This window comes from Sinocyclocheilus rhinocerous, unplaced genomic scaffold (genome assembly GCF_001515625.1).
Source record: "Sinocyclocheilus rhinocerous isolate Xijiao unplaced genomic scaffold, SAMN03320098_v1.1 scaffold737, whole genome shotgun sequence".
Lineage (NCBI taxonomy): Eukaryota > Metazoa > Chordata > Actinopteri > Cypriniformes > Cyprinidae > Sinocyclocheilus > Sinocyclocheilus rhinocerous.
Window position 1 is genome coordinate 359432 of NW_015632805.1, and position 16422 is coordinate 375853.

At 33.9% G+C, this 16422-nt stretch overlaps 1 protein-coding gene across 9 annotated transcripts in view; it reads right to left on the reverse strand.

Annotated features, from left to right (window-relative positions):
- dnm1a (dynamin 1a) overlaps window positions 1-16422 on the reverse strand; it is a 65028-nt gene that overhangs the window by 42062 nt on the left and 6544 nt on the right. For 8 of the 9 annotated variants that reach the window (XM_016556173.1, XM_016556176.1, XM_016556180.1 and 5 more), the window contains exons 2-8: window positions 13804-13877; window positions 11089-11238; window positions 8413-8616; window positions 5293-5391; window positions 2862-3022; window positions 1118-1260; window positions 869-1004 (exon numbers count right to left, since the gene is read on the reverse strand). In XM_016556173.1, coding sequence (XP_016411659.1) covers window positions 869-1004; window positions 1118-1260; window positions 2862-3022; window positions 5293-5391; window positions 8413-8616; window positions 11089-11238; window positions 13804-13877 — 967 coding nt within the window. Of the gene's footprint in view, window positions 1-868; window positions 1005-1117; window positions 1261-2861; window positions 3023-5292; window positions 5392-8412; window positions 8617-11088; window positions 11239-12428; window positions 12568-13803; window positions 13878-16422 lie in introns of those variants that run through there. The other variant, XM_016556181.1, reaches the window with a different exon arrangement.

Sequence of the window (16422 nt, forward strand, 5' to 3'; positions counted from 1 at the left end):
GATTCACAGATGAATAGAAAGTTCAAAAGAACAGCATTTATTTAAAATAGAAATAATTTGTAACATTATAAATGTCTTTACTGTCACTTTTCATCTCATTCATTTCATTTAATGCCTCCTTGATGAATAAAAGTGTCAATTTATTATTTTTTAACTGTTTCAACTAGGGCTGCACAATTAATGGAATTTCTAATCGCAATTACAATTATGGATGCCACAATTCCGTAATCGTTCAAAGTCCACTTATGTTATTCTGCGCGCTTAAGATGCGTTTTTTTCTTTCTACATGTTATCTTAAGGGTTTTCCCATTGTTTTAGTTTTAGTATAACATTATAATACCATTCATATTTTTACTTTTTTTATAATTTAAAGAAGAAACCAATCCGATGTATAATTGTGATAATCGTAAATAATAATCGCAATTACAATTTCAAGGGAATATTGAAATATTCTAATTTTGTCATAATCGTGCAGCCCTAGTTTCAACATTGATAATAATCAGAAATGTTTCTCGAGCAGTAAATCAGCATATTAGAATGATTTCTGAAGATCATGTGACACTGAAGACTGGAGTAATGATGCTGAAAATACAGCTGCGCATCACAGAAATAAATTACAGTTTAACAGATATTCACACAGAAAACAGCTGTTTTACATTCTATTAATATTTCACAATTTTTACTGTATTTGTGAGCAAATAAATGCAGCTGTAAGGACTGTACATCGGAACTCAAGCAGGCTGGTGTAAATGCAAAGCCTCAGACACATAATTCTTAATGTGTATGTGCATTTATCATGTCCTATGATGTGATTAATGCGAATGGTGAGTGGAAAAACACTATGAGAAGTGCACATGTGCTCTCGAACCTTCACCAGCTCGAAGGGGAAGCGCTCGTGGAAGATACGATTGATTCTGGCTCCTCCAGACAGCTCATACGTGTCTATCTGATCTCCAGAACCCTCGATGCGCTTCTCGAAATCCACCGAGAACTGCTGCACCATCCTGAAACCAACAATATATACACTGAGGATTCATCATCTGTAGTTTTGTCTCAGTGAGCCTGAGGATCTGAGTTTCATTTGTTCATGCAGAGACGGTGAATGTGATTGACTGACTGCAGCAGGGCTTTGGTCTTCCGGGACGGATCGTCCGGACGGAAGTTCTTGTATTCCTCCACTTCCTTCTCGATGGACAGCAGCTGGCTCTGCAGTTTAGCGCGCAGCGCAGGGAGCGTGTCACGGATGTGATTGGTCAGTTGCTGCAGAACAGAGAAGAGAAAACAGAGATGAAGTTGAAGACAATCAGACTGAAGGTTGAAGATTCATTCCTACAATAATGATAGTAAACTTTACTTTTATACAGCGCTGTTAAACGTTACTTCTCAAAGTGCTTTGCAAAGTAAAAGCAAAATATAAAACATCAAATGTGACCCTGGAGCACAAAAGCAGTGTTAAGTCGCTGGGGTATATTTGTAGCAATAGCCAACAATACATTGTATGGGTCAAAATTATAGATTTTTCTTTTATGCCAAAAATCATTAGGATATTAAGTAAAGATCATGTTCCATGAAGATATTTTCTAAATTTCCTACCGTAAATATATCAAAACTTAATGTTTGATTAGTAATATGCATTGCTAAGAACTTCATTTGGACAACTTTAAAGATGATTTTCTCAATATTTAGATTTTTTTACATCTTACATTTTACATACATCAATGGAACGATTATTTATTCAGCTTTCACATGATGTATACGTCTCAATTTTAAAAAATTGACCCTTATGACTGGTTTTGTGGTCCAGGGTCACATATATTAATGTACTAATGTAATGTATACAGTGGTAACAAAAAGTACTAATGTTATACCATATTTTTTTAAGAATAGAATAGAATAGAATAATTTTAATAATAGAAACCATGGTATTCTTTTAAGGATCTTTTAAGTGCATAAATATTATTCAGTATTATGATAAACAGCAACACTACATTCACAAGTTTACAAAACTTTATTGTTATGTATCAACCAAATCAAAATACAAAACAATGTATCAAAATAATAAGTATATGAGGGTCATTCTATAATTAAGGGTACATTTCATGTCCACTGATAATAAATATAGATTTCAAGCGATTTTCTTCAGAAATATCATATTTATTTTAACTTGAAGTAATCCAAGAGTAATCAGATTACATTACTTTTATATTGTGGTACTTGGATTACATTACTGGATACTTTTTTAATGAAGTCATTTGTAACTGTAACGGAATACATTTCAAAAGTAACCCTTCTAACCCTGGTAATATAGAACAAAAACACTTTGTAATGACGTGTAATATGAACAAAACAGAACTAATGAACGTTACTGTTCTACTGAGTTACCTGTCATTTTTCGTGTTTGTCGACGTCTGTAATATCTGTCTACTAGCTTCCATGTTTCTTGTTCACATCCTTTCTTTTTTAAATCGTGTTGCTTTTTAATATCGAATCTGTAGAGTTGTGAAACGCTACAAAGTCATATTTTTCTTGATTATTTTCAAGCAATAAATAAATCGTGTTTACTATGGTGATTTATACATTTATCCAGTGATTTACAAATCTTTAGATGCTCTGTGGCGTGCAAAGACATTATTTCTCATAACAATAAAAGATCATGTATCATTATTTGTATCCAGCCTAATTAATATTCATGAGTTTGGCGTTTCCTCACTCCGCCCCCACAGCTTTATCCTGCAGGTGCTGTAGTTCATCTACTGAAATACAGTTGTTATTTTTAAAACTCTGCTGTGTGTATGTGGCCGAAACAAACCAGACAGAGAGTTTAGGTTGATGTTTACACATTTCAGCTGTTAAAGTCTCACCTGGTTGAGGGTTTTCTGCAGGAACGGCGTTCCCATGCGGTCGGCCAGGTGTCTGTAATTGGAATGAGACAGGAAAAACTTCCTCTCCGCCGCCATAGCAGCGTTAATATCCTTCTTCCCGTCGATGTCTTTCTGACTGCGGTTCACCACACCCATGTAACCTGCGGTCAGACAAACACATCAGCGTTAGATGGGTAAAGCAAGAGTACAAGTGACTGCAGCTCAAATCATTTGATCTCGGTTTAATTGGGTGAGAAACGTTCGAGTTCATGCTGAGATCTCTGATTGCAGACTTTATTATGAGCACTGTAAATAATCAAAAGTCATTTGTGACCCTGGACCACGAAACCAGTCATAAGGGTCCATTTTTTGAAATTAAGATTCAAAGCTGACCTCATACGTCATCCGCCCGGAGCTGCTTCCATTTACAACAGTGAGCGCAAGCTACATTAAAGTGATTATTAAGTTTTGAATATAGATATTTTTCTTACAAAAACGCATCGATTTGCTACAGGAGGCCTTTGTTCACCCCCCGGAGCCGTGTGGGACACTTTTTTTTATGGATGGGCGCTTTTTATTTAACTTCTTTTGGACTGATGCATGCAACACCAGCTGACTGCAATGATAGAGCTTAAAAGATCAAAGACAATTTTTTATATAACTCCGACTGGATTCGTCTAAAAGAAGAAAGTCATATACACTGACTGTATGGGTGAGTAAAACGCAGCCTAGTTTTCATTTTTGGGTGAACTAACTAGAGCCCGACCGATATATCGTTTTGCCGATATTATCGGCCAATATGAGCCTGTCGCCGATATATTACATATATCGATATCGGCCTTTCTTTTACTCCCTAATATCGGTATCGGTTCCAAAAAACCCATATCGGTCGGGCTCTAGAACTAACCCTTTAAAGTTGTCTAAATGAAGTTCTTAGCAATGCATGTTAATAATCAAAAGTTCAGTTTTGATATATTTACGGTTGGAAATTTACAAAATATCTTCATGGAGCATGATCTTTACTTAATATCCTAATGATTTTTGGCATAAAAGAAAAATCTATAATTTTGACCCATACAATGTATTGTTGGCTATTGCTACAAATATACCCCAGCGACTTAACACTGCTTTTGTGCTGCAGGGTCACATTTGTGATTTCTCTGTTCCTGTGAGTTACATGACATGTTTTTTTGTTTTGTGAGTGAGGTACAAATATAAAAAGAGAGTGAAAAAGAAAGAAACATGTCTGGGTTAAGAGGTTAAACGCTTAAATCTCTCATTCCAGTGACGTGGCTCGAGCGACTGAAAGCCAGGATCCGTCTCAAGTGTGTTTGCGGTTTTCATGTTGGCCGTATTACACGAGTGGAAGACGAGCTGAAGACGCGTGTTCGATGGGAAAACCTGAAGTGTGGACGTGAGCTGCGAGTGGAAAACTGGTGCGTCAGCACACTGCAGCACAGACTTTCCCATAAATATCCTTTATTGCCCAGCAAAGAAAGAAAACAAAGTTTTTTCCAGATGTGGCAATGAAATTAAGACTTATTCTCGTATTCTCTCTTTCCGCTCACATGCTGCAGCGGTGAGAAACACAGACGTTACTCCACTAGAGGGAAACAGAGATGATGTTTGATCGCGGAACTACTCCAGTGAATCTGTTAAAGCTGTGCAGTACTTTACCAAAGTAAACCAAAATAACATAGTTACTAGTATGAGTACAAAGTTACTAGTAGCTGTAGTTTCCATTTTTTAAACAAAAACTAGACTTTTACATTTCCATAAAAAGCCAAAAAAATTTATATATTTTTATTAATATAAATTTTTATTTATGTATTTATTTTTGCATAAATGTAAAAACAAGTAAATTTAATTTTTAAATATTTTTTTATTTCATTATTAAAAAAATAATAATTTTATATATTTTAATCAAATATAGTTGGATATAATGCAGTATTTACTTTTTGCCCACAGCCCTCAATCAAGTTTGTTAATTAAATCTAAATTAAATTTAAAAAATATGTACAATTTTAAATAAGCAATTTTAGAAAATCAAAATAAAACACTTGCTAAAAAATTAAATATTTTATTTGTTTTCGTGCATGTCACGTGACTATTATCCAACATTAGAGAATTGTCATTAACATGCAAATGTGTTGTTAAATTATTGCAATATTAATGTAAATGCAGATGTTTTTGGGAAATGCAATCAGAACTTTTTTTAACATTTAAATTAAAATAACTTACAATTATTCTTATAAATTAAATATAATTAAAATAATTCGTGTCTGGCACAGTTTTTCTGCATAAAACAAAGCAATAGAAACGGTTGTGAAGTATGTGTGAGTTGAAGAAATGGGATTTTGAGTGCATTACTGTCACAGCACACAACTGAGAGCGTGATTATCTGTTAGCATGTTTTCATAAAGATCCTCACCTCTCCGCAGCGGCAGCAGCTTGTTCTCCAGGATGTCCCGAGCGTCGGTCCCTTCATCCATTAGATCGAGTTTAGTGATCACACCGATGGTCCGCAGACCTGCTCGCACACACAAACACAGAACGCATATAAGAGCACAAGCACGGTTTGATCTGAACCTGTCTGAAAACAGCACACAGGGTCAAATGAGCTTAAAGCTGTGTCCAGTTTGTTTTGTTTATGTTTTGCTGATGATCCAAGGTTTCACAAATTAAGGCCTCAAAAGGGTCTTAAATCAGAGCTGAAAGTCTTAAATTCATAAAGTAATGGCATTAAATATTGTATACACTGCAACGAAAAAAAAAGAGTGTTTTCCTCAGTATCTTTATCTTGTTTTCCAGTACAAATATCTAAACATCCTTAAATCAAGATACATTTACTGGAGATGCGAAATGAAGATATGAAGTCTTGTTTTTTGAGAAATTAAACAAAATGAAAGTTTATGCTTAAAACAAGAACAAATATCTGTTAATACGGAATTAAAATGTGTTTTCCCTTTGAATTAAGTAGATTTTTCGGACTTTATAGTCAGATGTTTGTTCTTGTTTTAATCATAAACTCACTTCACTTTGATCAGTTTCTCAGAAAACAAGACTTCTTATTTTGTAAAAGCATCTTGATTTAAGAATCTTTAGATATTTGCACTGGAAAACAAGAGAAAGATACTGAGGAAGAACATCAGAAGGTACAGTAGAAGTTATATATAATATATATATATATACAGTGGGTACGGAAAGTATTCAGATCCCCTTAAATTTTTCACTCTTTGTTATATTGCAGCCATTTGCTAAAATCATTTAAGTTAATTTTTTTTCCTCATTAATGTACACACAGCACCCCATATTGACAGAAAAACACAGAATTGTTGACATCTTTGCAGATTTATTAAAAAAGAAAAACGGAAATATCACATGGTCCTAAGTATTCACCCCCTTTGCTGTGACACTCATATATTTAAATCAGGTGCTGCCCATTTCTTCTGATCATCCTTGAGATGGATCTACACCTTCATTTGAGTCCAGCTATGTTTGATTATACTGATTGGACTTGATTACGAAAGCTGAATACTTTCCGTACCCACTGTATATTTTTAAACTTTACATTTAGAGACCTATTGTTTTCCATTAAATTTTTTCCTTAGATTTTCTTCATTCGGTCTTAAAACATCTTGAATTTACTGTAATAAAACCTTCAGATACCCTGCTAATTAATATGATGGTGCTCAAAAAAATTGTGGCCACAATATATTTGAAATATATGCTAAATATAAACAGTGAAGTTCAATTCAATTTATTTTTGAAATAGAAAATGCATTTAGATTTAGTCTTCATATACCAAAATATGTTTCTAAATGTATTTCAGGGGCAAGAAAATACATTTCCAGTCTTACAGTAAGTACATTTAGGCTAAATATAAATGTGGATGGCCTACTAGAGATCAAAAATAGATTTATAATGATTTAATAGTGTTTAATATTTTTACACATTGCATTTTTGGAGCATTTTAAATTATGTTCCTTGCTGAAGCTTAATAAAATGTGTTATATGTTCTCACACGTTATAGACGACAAATCAAGTTTTTCTTCAAGTGTGACATACTGTATGTGAATGCATTTTCTTGGACTGAAATATGTAGAGGGCAAATCTATATTTTTAAATGCTTTAAAAATATATATTTATACATTTAACATATATTTACAAAAATATACAAAGAAATGGCTAGAAAAAATAGTAGAAAATATATTTACGTAAATATATTTTGAAACATATTTTAGCAAATATATATGTGACCCTGCAGCACAAAAGCAGTGTTAAGTCGCTGGGGTATATTTGTAGCAATAGCCAACAATACATTGTATGGGTCAAAATTATACATTTTTCTTTTATGCCAAAAATAATTAGGATATTAAGTAAAGATCATGTTCCATGAAGATATTTTGTAAATGTCCTACCGTAAATATATCAAAACTTAATGTTTGATTAGTAATATGCATTGCTAAAAACTTCATTTGGACAACTTTAAAGATGATTTTCTCAATATTTAGATTTTTTTGCACCCTCAGATTCCAGATTTTCAAATAGTTGTATCTCAGCCAAATATTGTCCTATCCTAACAAACCATACATCAATGGAAAGATTATTTATTCAGCAAAAAACTGACCCTTATGACTGGTTTTGTGCTCCAGAGTCACATTTATGAAGTACTTATTTTCTAAAACATGTTTTACTCTAAACCTGCTAGAAAATCAAAGCCATAAATCTAACAACGTTGTGTTCCAAATTTGAGGTTGATATCACAAAAAAAATGAGAATTTTGTTTGGCCGCAGTACCGAATGTTTCCACTAGGGGAAATACGTTTGCTGTTTGCTTCCAATGTTTACAAATGATCATACAGTATATCTTTAGAAAGTGAACAGCACATAACAGGCACATACCAGTATAAACATAAATATCTATCAATACAATATACATCACACCACTCAACATGCATCAATATTTTCAAATTCCCTTTCAAATTCAGAAGCCTCTGTCAAACACGTCGTCTCAAACCGTAGAGAAAAGCTGTGTCTGTATCAGTGTGTCACTGTGTGCTGGTCTCCTGCAGAATGAGAAGTGTCACCTGCTGATAGAAAACGAGACGCAGCGTCTGAAGGCTGTGGACGAGCAGCACAACCAGCAGCTGAAGGAGTGGAGGGAGCACCTCAAGCCCAGGAAGAAGGTCTGCGCTTCACCAAATACACTTAATTAATTACACACTACAGCTCAAAGGTTTGGGCTGGTAGTCTCTTCTGCTCGCCAAGACTATTTATTCAGCTTTCAGATGATGTATGCATCTCAATTTCGAAAAATTGACCCTTATGACTGGTTTTGTGGTCCAGTAATTTTGTAATGTATTAAAAAATTTATTTGACCTTTTTTTTTTTTGTGGTATGGGTGGGCTTAATACAGAATAATGTATTTTTTGGTTGAGTTTTTTACCCATTTACGTCAGTGTCTGTCACACAAACAATCTGCATTTGAGCACAACAGCATTTGTGGACACGATCAGAGCAGTTAATGTGTGTTACAGATCGCACGCACCCTGCGGGTCGACTTCTTTGGCGATCTTCAGGGCGTCAGAGTTGGCCAGATCGGAGTTAGCGGGCGACACGGCCAGCAGCAGGCAGTTGTCTTTGGTCACAAACTGCATCAGCATGTCTCTGATCTGCTGCTCGATGTCTGCAGGCTGATCTCCCACCGGCACTTTAGTCATTCCCGGCAGATCCACCAGAGTCAGGTTCAGCACTGCGCACACAACACACAGCCAGACCAGATCACCATTCATTCCAGCAACTGCATATTTCCAGTTCACAAAACCTTTTCCCCACTGATCCCCAGTAAAGACCTTGTCTCCTAGACGGGACCACAGGAGCCAGATGAGTCCTCTGCACAATCTGACTTTGCTGCAGCCTGGAACTGAACTGCTGGTTTCGTCTGGTTTCTCCCAAGGTTTTTTCTCCATTCTGTCACCGATTGAGTTTTTGACTAACAAAACCGGGAAAGTCAGACCTCGCGTTCGCGGGACAGCACTGGCGAAATCCTCCAACTGAACCATAGCTAAGGTTTATCTAAAAGTGTCGCTAGGTTTGTCAGTATGAATATTCTATGGAAAAAAGCAGCTAAAAGGGTCTGAAAGTTGCTAAATCTAGTGCTAAAGTCGCGCTCGTGTGTGTGAGACGCGGAAGCTGATGGCAGGGGGCGGTGGATATTTGTGGCGGTCAATGTGGATATTGTGGATGAGTTCTTCTGTGTCATCACATTCTATTAGTTCTACAGCTTCAGTTTCGGAACTTTCACGCTTAGTAACACATACAGCTGTTCCCTCGCCACAGTGCAACAGTGAAAAGGGACCCCTTTCAAATAGTGCCACGTTCCAAACGTTGTTTAAGTGACATACACCGGTATTGCGGGATTTTAAAAATTCATATCATAACAAAAATAAACGTTGTCATTCGGTATGAACCGGTATACCGCCCAGCACTAATTGTCCGACTAACAAAATTACCCCAAATGTTGTCCCAACTAGTCAAACACAGTCGTCTGAACAAAGAATTTCATATTGTTGAAGGCTCTGTGAGTTCCCAGCATGAATAAATTATGCGGTTACTGTTATACGATTATTGTTTTGCTGTTTGCTGCCTTCGTTTAAACCTTTTTGTTGTTGTTTTGTCATTATGGTTAGTTATTTGTGATAGTACTGTGATGTAAAGAGCTCATCTTGTTCTTGAGGTTTGTGTGTCTAGTTCTGAGGCCTAGAGTATGATCAGAAATGTATATAATATTAGTCTTGTAAGATGTTTTATAAGCAAAGACAATGTTGTCTACAGTAAATATGTGTCCCTGGAGCACAAAAGCAGTGTTAAGTCGCTGGGGTATATTTGTAGCAATAGCCAACAATACATTGTATGAGTCAAAATTATCAATTTTTCTTTTATGCCAAAAATCATTAGGATATTAAGTAAAGATCATGTTCCATGAAGATATTTTGTAAATGTCCTACCGTAAATATATCAAAACTTAATTTATGATTAGTAATATGCATTGCTAAGAACTTAATTTGGACAACTTTAAAGGCGATTTTCTCAATATTTAGATTTTTTAGCTCCCTCAGATTCCAGATTTTCAAATAATTGTATCTCGGCCAAAGATCGTGTTCCATGAAGAAATTTCCTACCGTAAATATATCAAAACTTAATTTTTGATTAGTAATATGCATTGCTAAGAACTTCATTTGAACAACTTTAAAGATGATTTTCTCAATATTTAGATTTTTTTGCACCCTCAGATTCCAGATTTTCAAATATTGTCCTATCCTAACAAACCATACATCAATGGAAAGCTTATTTATTCATCTTTCAGATGACGTATACATCTCAGTTTCGAAAAATTGACCCTTATGACTGGTTTTGTGCTCTTGTGGTCACATATTTGTTAGTTATCCATTAAGGTTTCTATAACAATTCACTGTTTGGTCATTTGTAAATAAACATAAAATTAATAATGTGGTGAATTTTAACAAATTTATTTTCATCCAGGAAACAGAAATAAATAAATTACCTCAAGGAGAGTAATTGTCATTTCAGTTGCTGTGACAAGAATGTTTCTATTAGCAAAATAAGACGATCAGCATTGCATGAACAAACAAATTTACGTTGGCTAAACAAAGTATCTTTACTGAGAAGACTTACTAAAGTCTTACTGCATCAAGTTGCCTTATTTATTTATTTTTTACGTTTTCTGAACTCTTTATTTTTCACAGTGCAAGAATAAAATTAAACTGAGAATATCTGATGCTGTGAAGTTTGTGGAGCTTCGTTAATGAATATTAATCTGACCGTTAGGCGAGTAGACGCGCAGGTTGATGGGCACGGGAGAGATGCCTTTATTCTGGCCTGTGGCTCGATCCGTCTCCGCCTCGATCTCCTGACGCACCTCATCGAAATCCGTGAACTTCTTCCCCTTACAGTGGAGGAACTCTGCATATTCTGAGAGGAAACGTTATAAAACACATCGTTACAGTAAAAACTGATCACCTGAACTCGAAATCCTGCCTGTCTCTATGTAAAGCCTGACATATGAAATATGAGACAATTAGACAAAATATTTTGCAATTTAAAAAAAAAAAGTGTGCATGTGTGTTTTTATTGAATACACTGAAACTGAGAATATCTGATGCTGTGAAGTTTGTGGAGCTTCGTTAATGAATATTAATCTGACCGTTAGGCGAGTAGACGCGCAGGTTGATGGGCACGGGAGAGATGCCTTTATTCTGGCCTGTGGCTCGATCCGTCTCCGCCTCGATCTCCTGACGCACCTCATCGAAATCCGTGAACTTCTTCCCCTTACAGTGGAGGAACTCTGCATATTCTGAGAGGAAACGTTATAAAACACATCGTTACAGTAAAAACTGATCACCTGAACTCGAAATCCTGCCTGTCTCTATGTAAAGCCTGACATATGAAATATGAGACAATTAGACAAAATATTTTGCAATTTAAAAAAAAAAAGTGTGCATGTGTGTTTTTATTAAGCATCATATTTGATCCTTCAGGCTTTTCTGGCTCATATTGCATTTCATGCAATTGTTAAATTTAATATTAATAATAATATTGAATAATTGTTCATTTATGATGCACCTTGTTAGTAGTGATCAGTTAGTACACTGTAAGAAAAATATCTAAAAATGGAAAAGGTACTAGTAATTTTCCAGGACATTATCTGTTATCTATTATCCGTTGTTACCCCAAAACACAAAATATGATGCGAAATTAAAAATGCAGGTAAAAAAAAAACTGTGAAAAACCAATACGGAAAATTCCTCCATATTAACACAGATAGATTATTATACATATTAACATAGTAGATGGTGCCCAATTTTTACAGACTTTTCTTAGAGTGTAGCATACTAACTAACTACTAATACACCGCTTAAAAGTATAATTGTTCAGAATGTGAAGTTTTATTTGTTTACCGGGTAATAAAAAAAACTTTTAAAAAAACGTTTTCAATAATTCAATGTATTTAAAAATAGTTACTTATATTTTAATTAGTGCTGTCAAACGATTAATCGCGATTAATGTTTACATAATATATGTGTGTGTGCTGTGTATATTTACACATGCATGTATATATTTCCGAAAAATGTTTTTTATATATTAAATATATTTATTTACAATATACATTATATGAATATAAATATATACATGTAAATATTTTCAAAATATATAATGCATGTGTGTATTTATATATACATAATAAATATACACAGTACACACACATATATTATGCAAACAAAAACTTTTAATTTGGATGCACTAATTTTAATATCATGCATTTATAATTTTACGAACAAATCTAAATGAACATATATAAAATATATTTTTTTGCTGATGTGTGATGTAGTGACAATTTTGCGTCGCGATTACGTAATGACATCACATCGTCGTTTAGCAACAAATCAACCTGAAACATGAGTTGGCAGCACTGAGTGTATCGTGTGATTACACAGGCATCTGATGTGTTTCTGCAGGCGAGAAGCACCTGAGCAGACGGCTCACCTGTGGGGCAGTTGATGAGCTGCAGGACGAGCGGACGGCGCGTGACGATGCCAGAGCCGCGCGGGAGAAAATCCCTGTGCAACAGAAGGACAGCGAGGTGAGTGAGCATCACAGCAAACACTGCAGCGCTCTGGGGTCAAACCAGGACATGCATCTGATTCTAACACTCGCTTACTGACACCAAACAATCTGATGATACATGAATATTGTTTAGTTGATGTATGGTTTGTTAGGATAGGACAATATTTGGCCGATATGCAACTATTTGAAAATCTGGAATCTGAGGGTGCAAAAAAATCTAAATATTGAGAAAATCATCTTTAAAGTTGTCCAAATGAAGTTCTTAGCAATGCATATTACTAATCAAAAATTAAGTTTTGATATATTTACGGTAGGAAATTTACAAAATATCTTCATGGAACATGATCTTTAATTAATATCCTAATGATTTTTGGCATAAAAGAAAAATCAATCATTTTGACCCATACAATGTATTGTTGGCTATTAAAGGTACTAGTAATTTTCCAGGACATTATCTGTTATCTATTATCCGTTGTTACCCCAAAACACAAAATATGATGCGAAATTAAAAATGCAGGTAAAAAAAAAACTGTGAAAAATCAATACGGAAAATTCCTCCATATTAACACAGATAGATTATTATACATATTAACATAGTAGATGGTGCCCAATTTTTACAGACTTTTCTTAGAGTGTAGCATACTAACTAACTACTAATACACCGCTTAAAAGTATAATTGTTCAGAATGTGAAGTTTTATTTGTTTACCGGGTAATAAAAAAAACTTTTAAAAAAACGTTTTCAATAATTCAATGTATTTAAAAATAGTTACTTATATTTTAATTAGTGCTGTCAAACGATTAATCGCGATTAATGTTTACATAATATATGTGTGTGTGCTGTGTATATTTACACATGCATGTATATATTTCCGAAAAATGTTTTTTATATATTAAATATATTTATTTACAATATACATTATATGAATATAAATATATACATGTAAATATTTTCAAAATATATAATGCATGTGTGTATTTATATATACATAATAAATATACACAGTACACACACATATATTATGCAAACAAAAACTTTTAATTTGGATGCACTCATTTTAATATCATGCATTTATAATTTTACGAACAAATCTAAATGAACATATATAAAATATATTTTTTTGCTGATGTGTGATGTAGTGACAATTTTGCGTCGCGATTACGTAATGACATCACATCGTCGTTTAGCAACAAATCAACCTGAAACATGAGTTGGCAGCACTGAGTGTATCGTGTGATTACACAGGCATCTGATGTGTTTCTGCAGGCGAGAAGCACCTGAGCAGACGGCTCACCTGTGGGGCAGTTGATGAGCTGCAGGACGAGCGGACGGCGCGTGACGATGCCAGAGCCGCGCGGGAGAAAATCCCTGTGCAACAGAAGGACAGCGAGGTGAGTGAGCATCACAGCAAACACTGCAGCGCTCTGGGGTCAAACCAGGACATGCATCTGATTCTAACACTCGCTTACTGACACCAAACAATCTGATGATACATGAATATTGTTTAGTTGATGTATGGTTTGTTAGGATAGGACAATATTTGGCCGATATGCAACTATTTGAAAATCTGGAATCTGAGGGTGCAAAAAAATCTAAATATTGAGAAAATCATCTTTAAAGTTGTCCAAATGAAGTTCTTAGCAATGCATATTACTAATCAAAAATTAAGTTTTGATATATTTACGGTAGGAAATGTACTAAATATCTTCATGGAACATGATCTTTAATTAATGTCTTAATGATTTTTGGTATAAAAGAAAAATCGATAATTTTGACCCATACAATGTTTTTTTAGTTTTGATATATTTACGGTAGGAAATGTACTAAATATCTTCATGGAACATGATCTTTACTTAATATCCTAATGATTTTTGGTATAAAAGAAAAATGTATAATTTTGACCCATACAATGTATTGTTGGCTATTGCTACAAATATATCCCAGCGACTTAACACTGCTTTTGTGCTGCAGGGACACATTTCATATCAGCCCGTTTGCATTTCAACATTATATTTTAATTGCCTAAATATAATAAATTCTCCTTAAAGTAGGTTTAATTTGATGCATTTTTTAAATTGTATTTTAGCTAGTTGCTAAGGCAACATTTCTCATTTTCGTTTAGTTTAAGATGAAGCATTAAAATAACTAAACCTATTAAATACAAATTAATAAATACCATATAGACCTTTGAAAAAACAAAAACTAATAAAAATGACAAAAACAACAAAATCACTACAACTTTAATGAAAACAGAAAATGTAAATAACATCTAATTCAACAAATTATATTAGCATATCAGTGATACTAAAATAAGTTAGTCTACTTTATTTTAAGTACCAGCTATTAAAAAGAGTTTAAGATTAAATATTACTTAAAATGCTTAGTTTTATGCTCTGTAGTGTGAATCTATCGCTCATTTCTGTATTAAACATTCAACTGCAGTAAAGATGCTAAATATAATAAATTCTACCTGAATTAGATTTAATTTGATGCATTTTTTAAATCTTTCGGTCTGAGAACATGCAGTATTTGCAGAACAAATATTGTCAATAATGTGATGTGCTTTGGGCCAGAGATGGAAAAAAACATGATCGCTTGAAGGTTCAGCAGTAAATACTGATGAATATTTCAAAATTGATGCAATACTGACATTGTTATTGAACTGAATTGATTGGAATAACGACTCTATTGTCTTCTGTAGAGCTGCTTTACAGCTGAAATCGAATTAGTTTTATAAATGATGAATTTTACAACATTAACACTGTTTATTTTCCTGTTTATTACTGTGAATAGATGGAAATAGATGGAATTTGTATGTACAGTTGTGGTATATAAATGGAATAGAATTAGCAAGGAATGGAATAAGAAATAAACATGACTTTTCATGCAAAAGGAGTTTTGCACGAGCAGTAAGACTGTGGAAAAGGAGATTTGTGTGTTCTGGGAAGGGTTAATATAGCATTTTAAATAATAACATTTTTGTTACTTGAAATAAAATAAAATCTAATATTTAAAAAATGAGTTGCCAAAGAAATGTTTCTCATTTTCATTTAGATTAATGTACTAAAATATAAAAACCAAACTAAAAAATAAAATAAAAAATACTTTAAAAAATGACAAATTACTCAACTGTACTAAAAAAAATACTCAAATTTTAAAATTAAAATAGAAAAATAAAAACTAATTCAAATTATTAATAAATACTGTCCCAAGAAAATAATACTGAAAACATAAAATATATGTAAACTGAAACACAATTAAATATATAAAAAAACTAAATGCTAAATAAATACTAAATTAACAAAAAATAAATGTTTTTTCCCCCCAAGGAAACATTTTCATTTAGTTTAACTTGATTAAATATGATTAAAAAAAATTTAATAAAATAATATAAAAATGACAAAAAAAACTCAAATTACTAAAACTAACTCAAATTAAAATAAAACGGAAAATGTAAAAATAAAATTCTAAATATTAATAAAAAACTATAACAGTCTCTCACTTTGATTGATCCTCTTTTAACTTAGAACAGATCTCACTTTCTGTCCCAAGTTAAAAGAGGATCAATCAACCCTGAGATCTGAGTGCTGTATATTTATAAAACAGGTCATATTACAGCCGCCTAGAATAATAAAAAAAGAAATTTGACTCGGGCGTTTCGTCATGAGATTCACCAAAACACTCGCATCCCTGCAGCTGTGTGGCTCAGGAACATCCCATAATAACAGCAGCAGCAGCAGCAGTGTGTGTGTGTTTCCCCGTGGAGGAGACGCAGAGGAGGACAAAGAGAGATGCGACTCTCTCTCTCTCTCTCTCTGTGTGTGTGTGTGTCTCTCGTCCCATCCCCCAGTGTCTGCAGGCAGCTGTGATGACGGACAGGAATCTAATCCCAGAGCGCCGTCTCCTCCCCCAC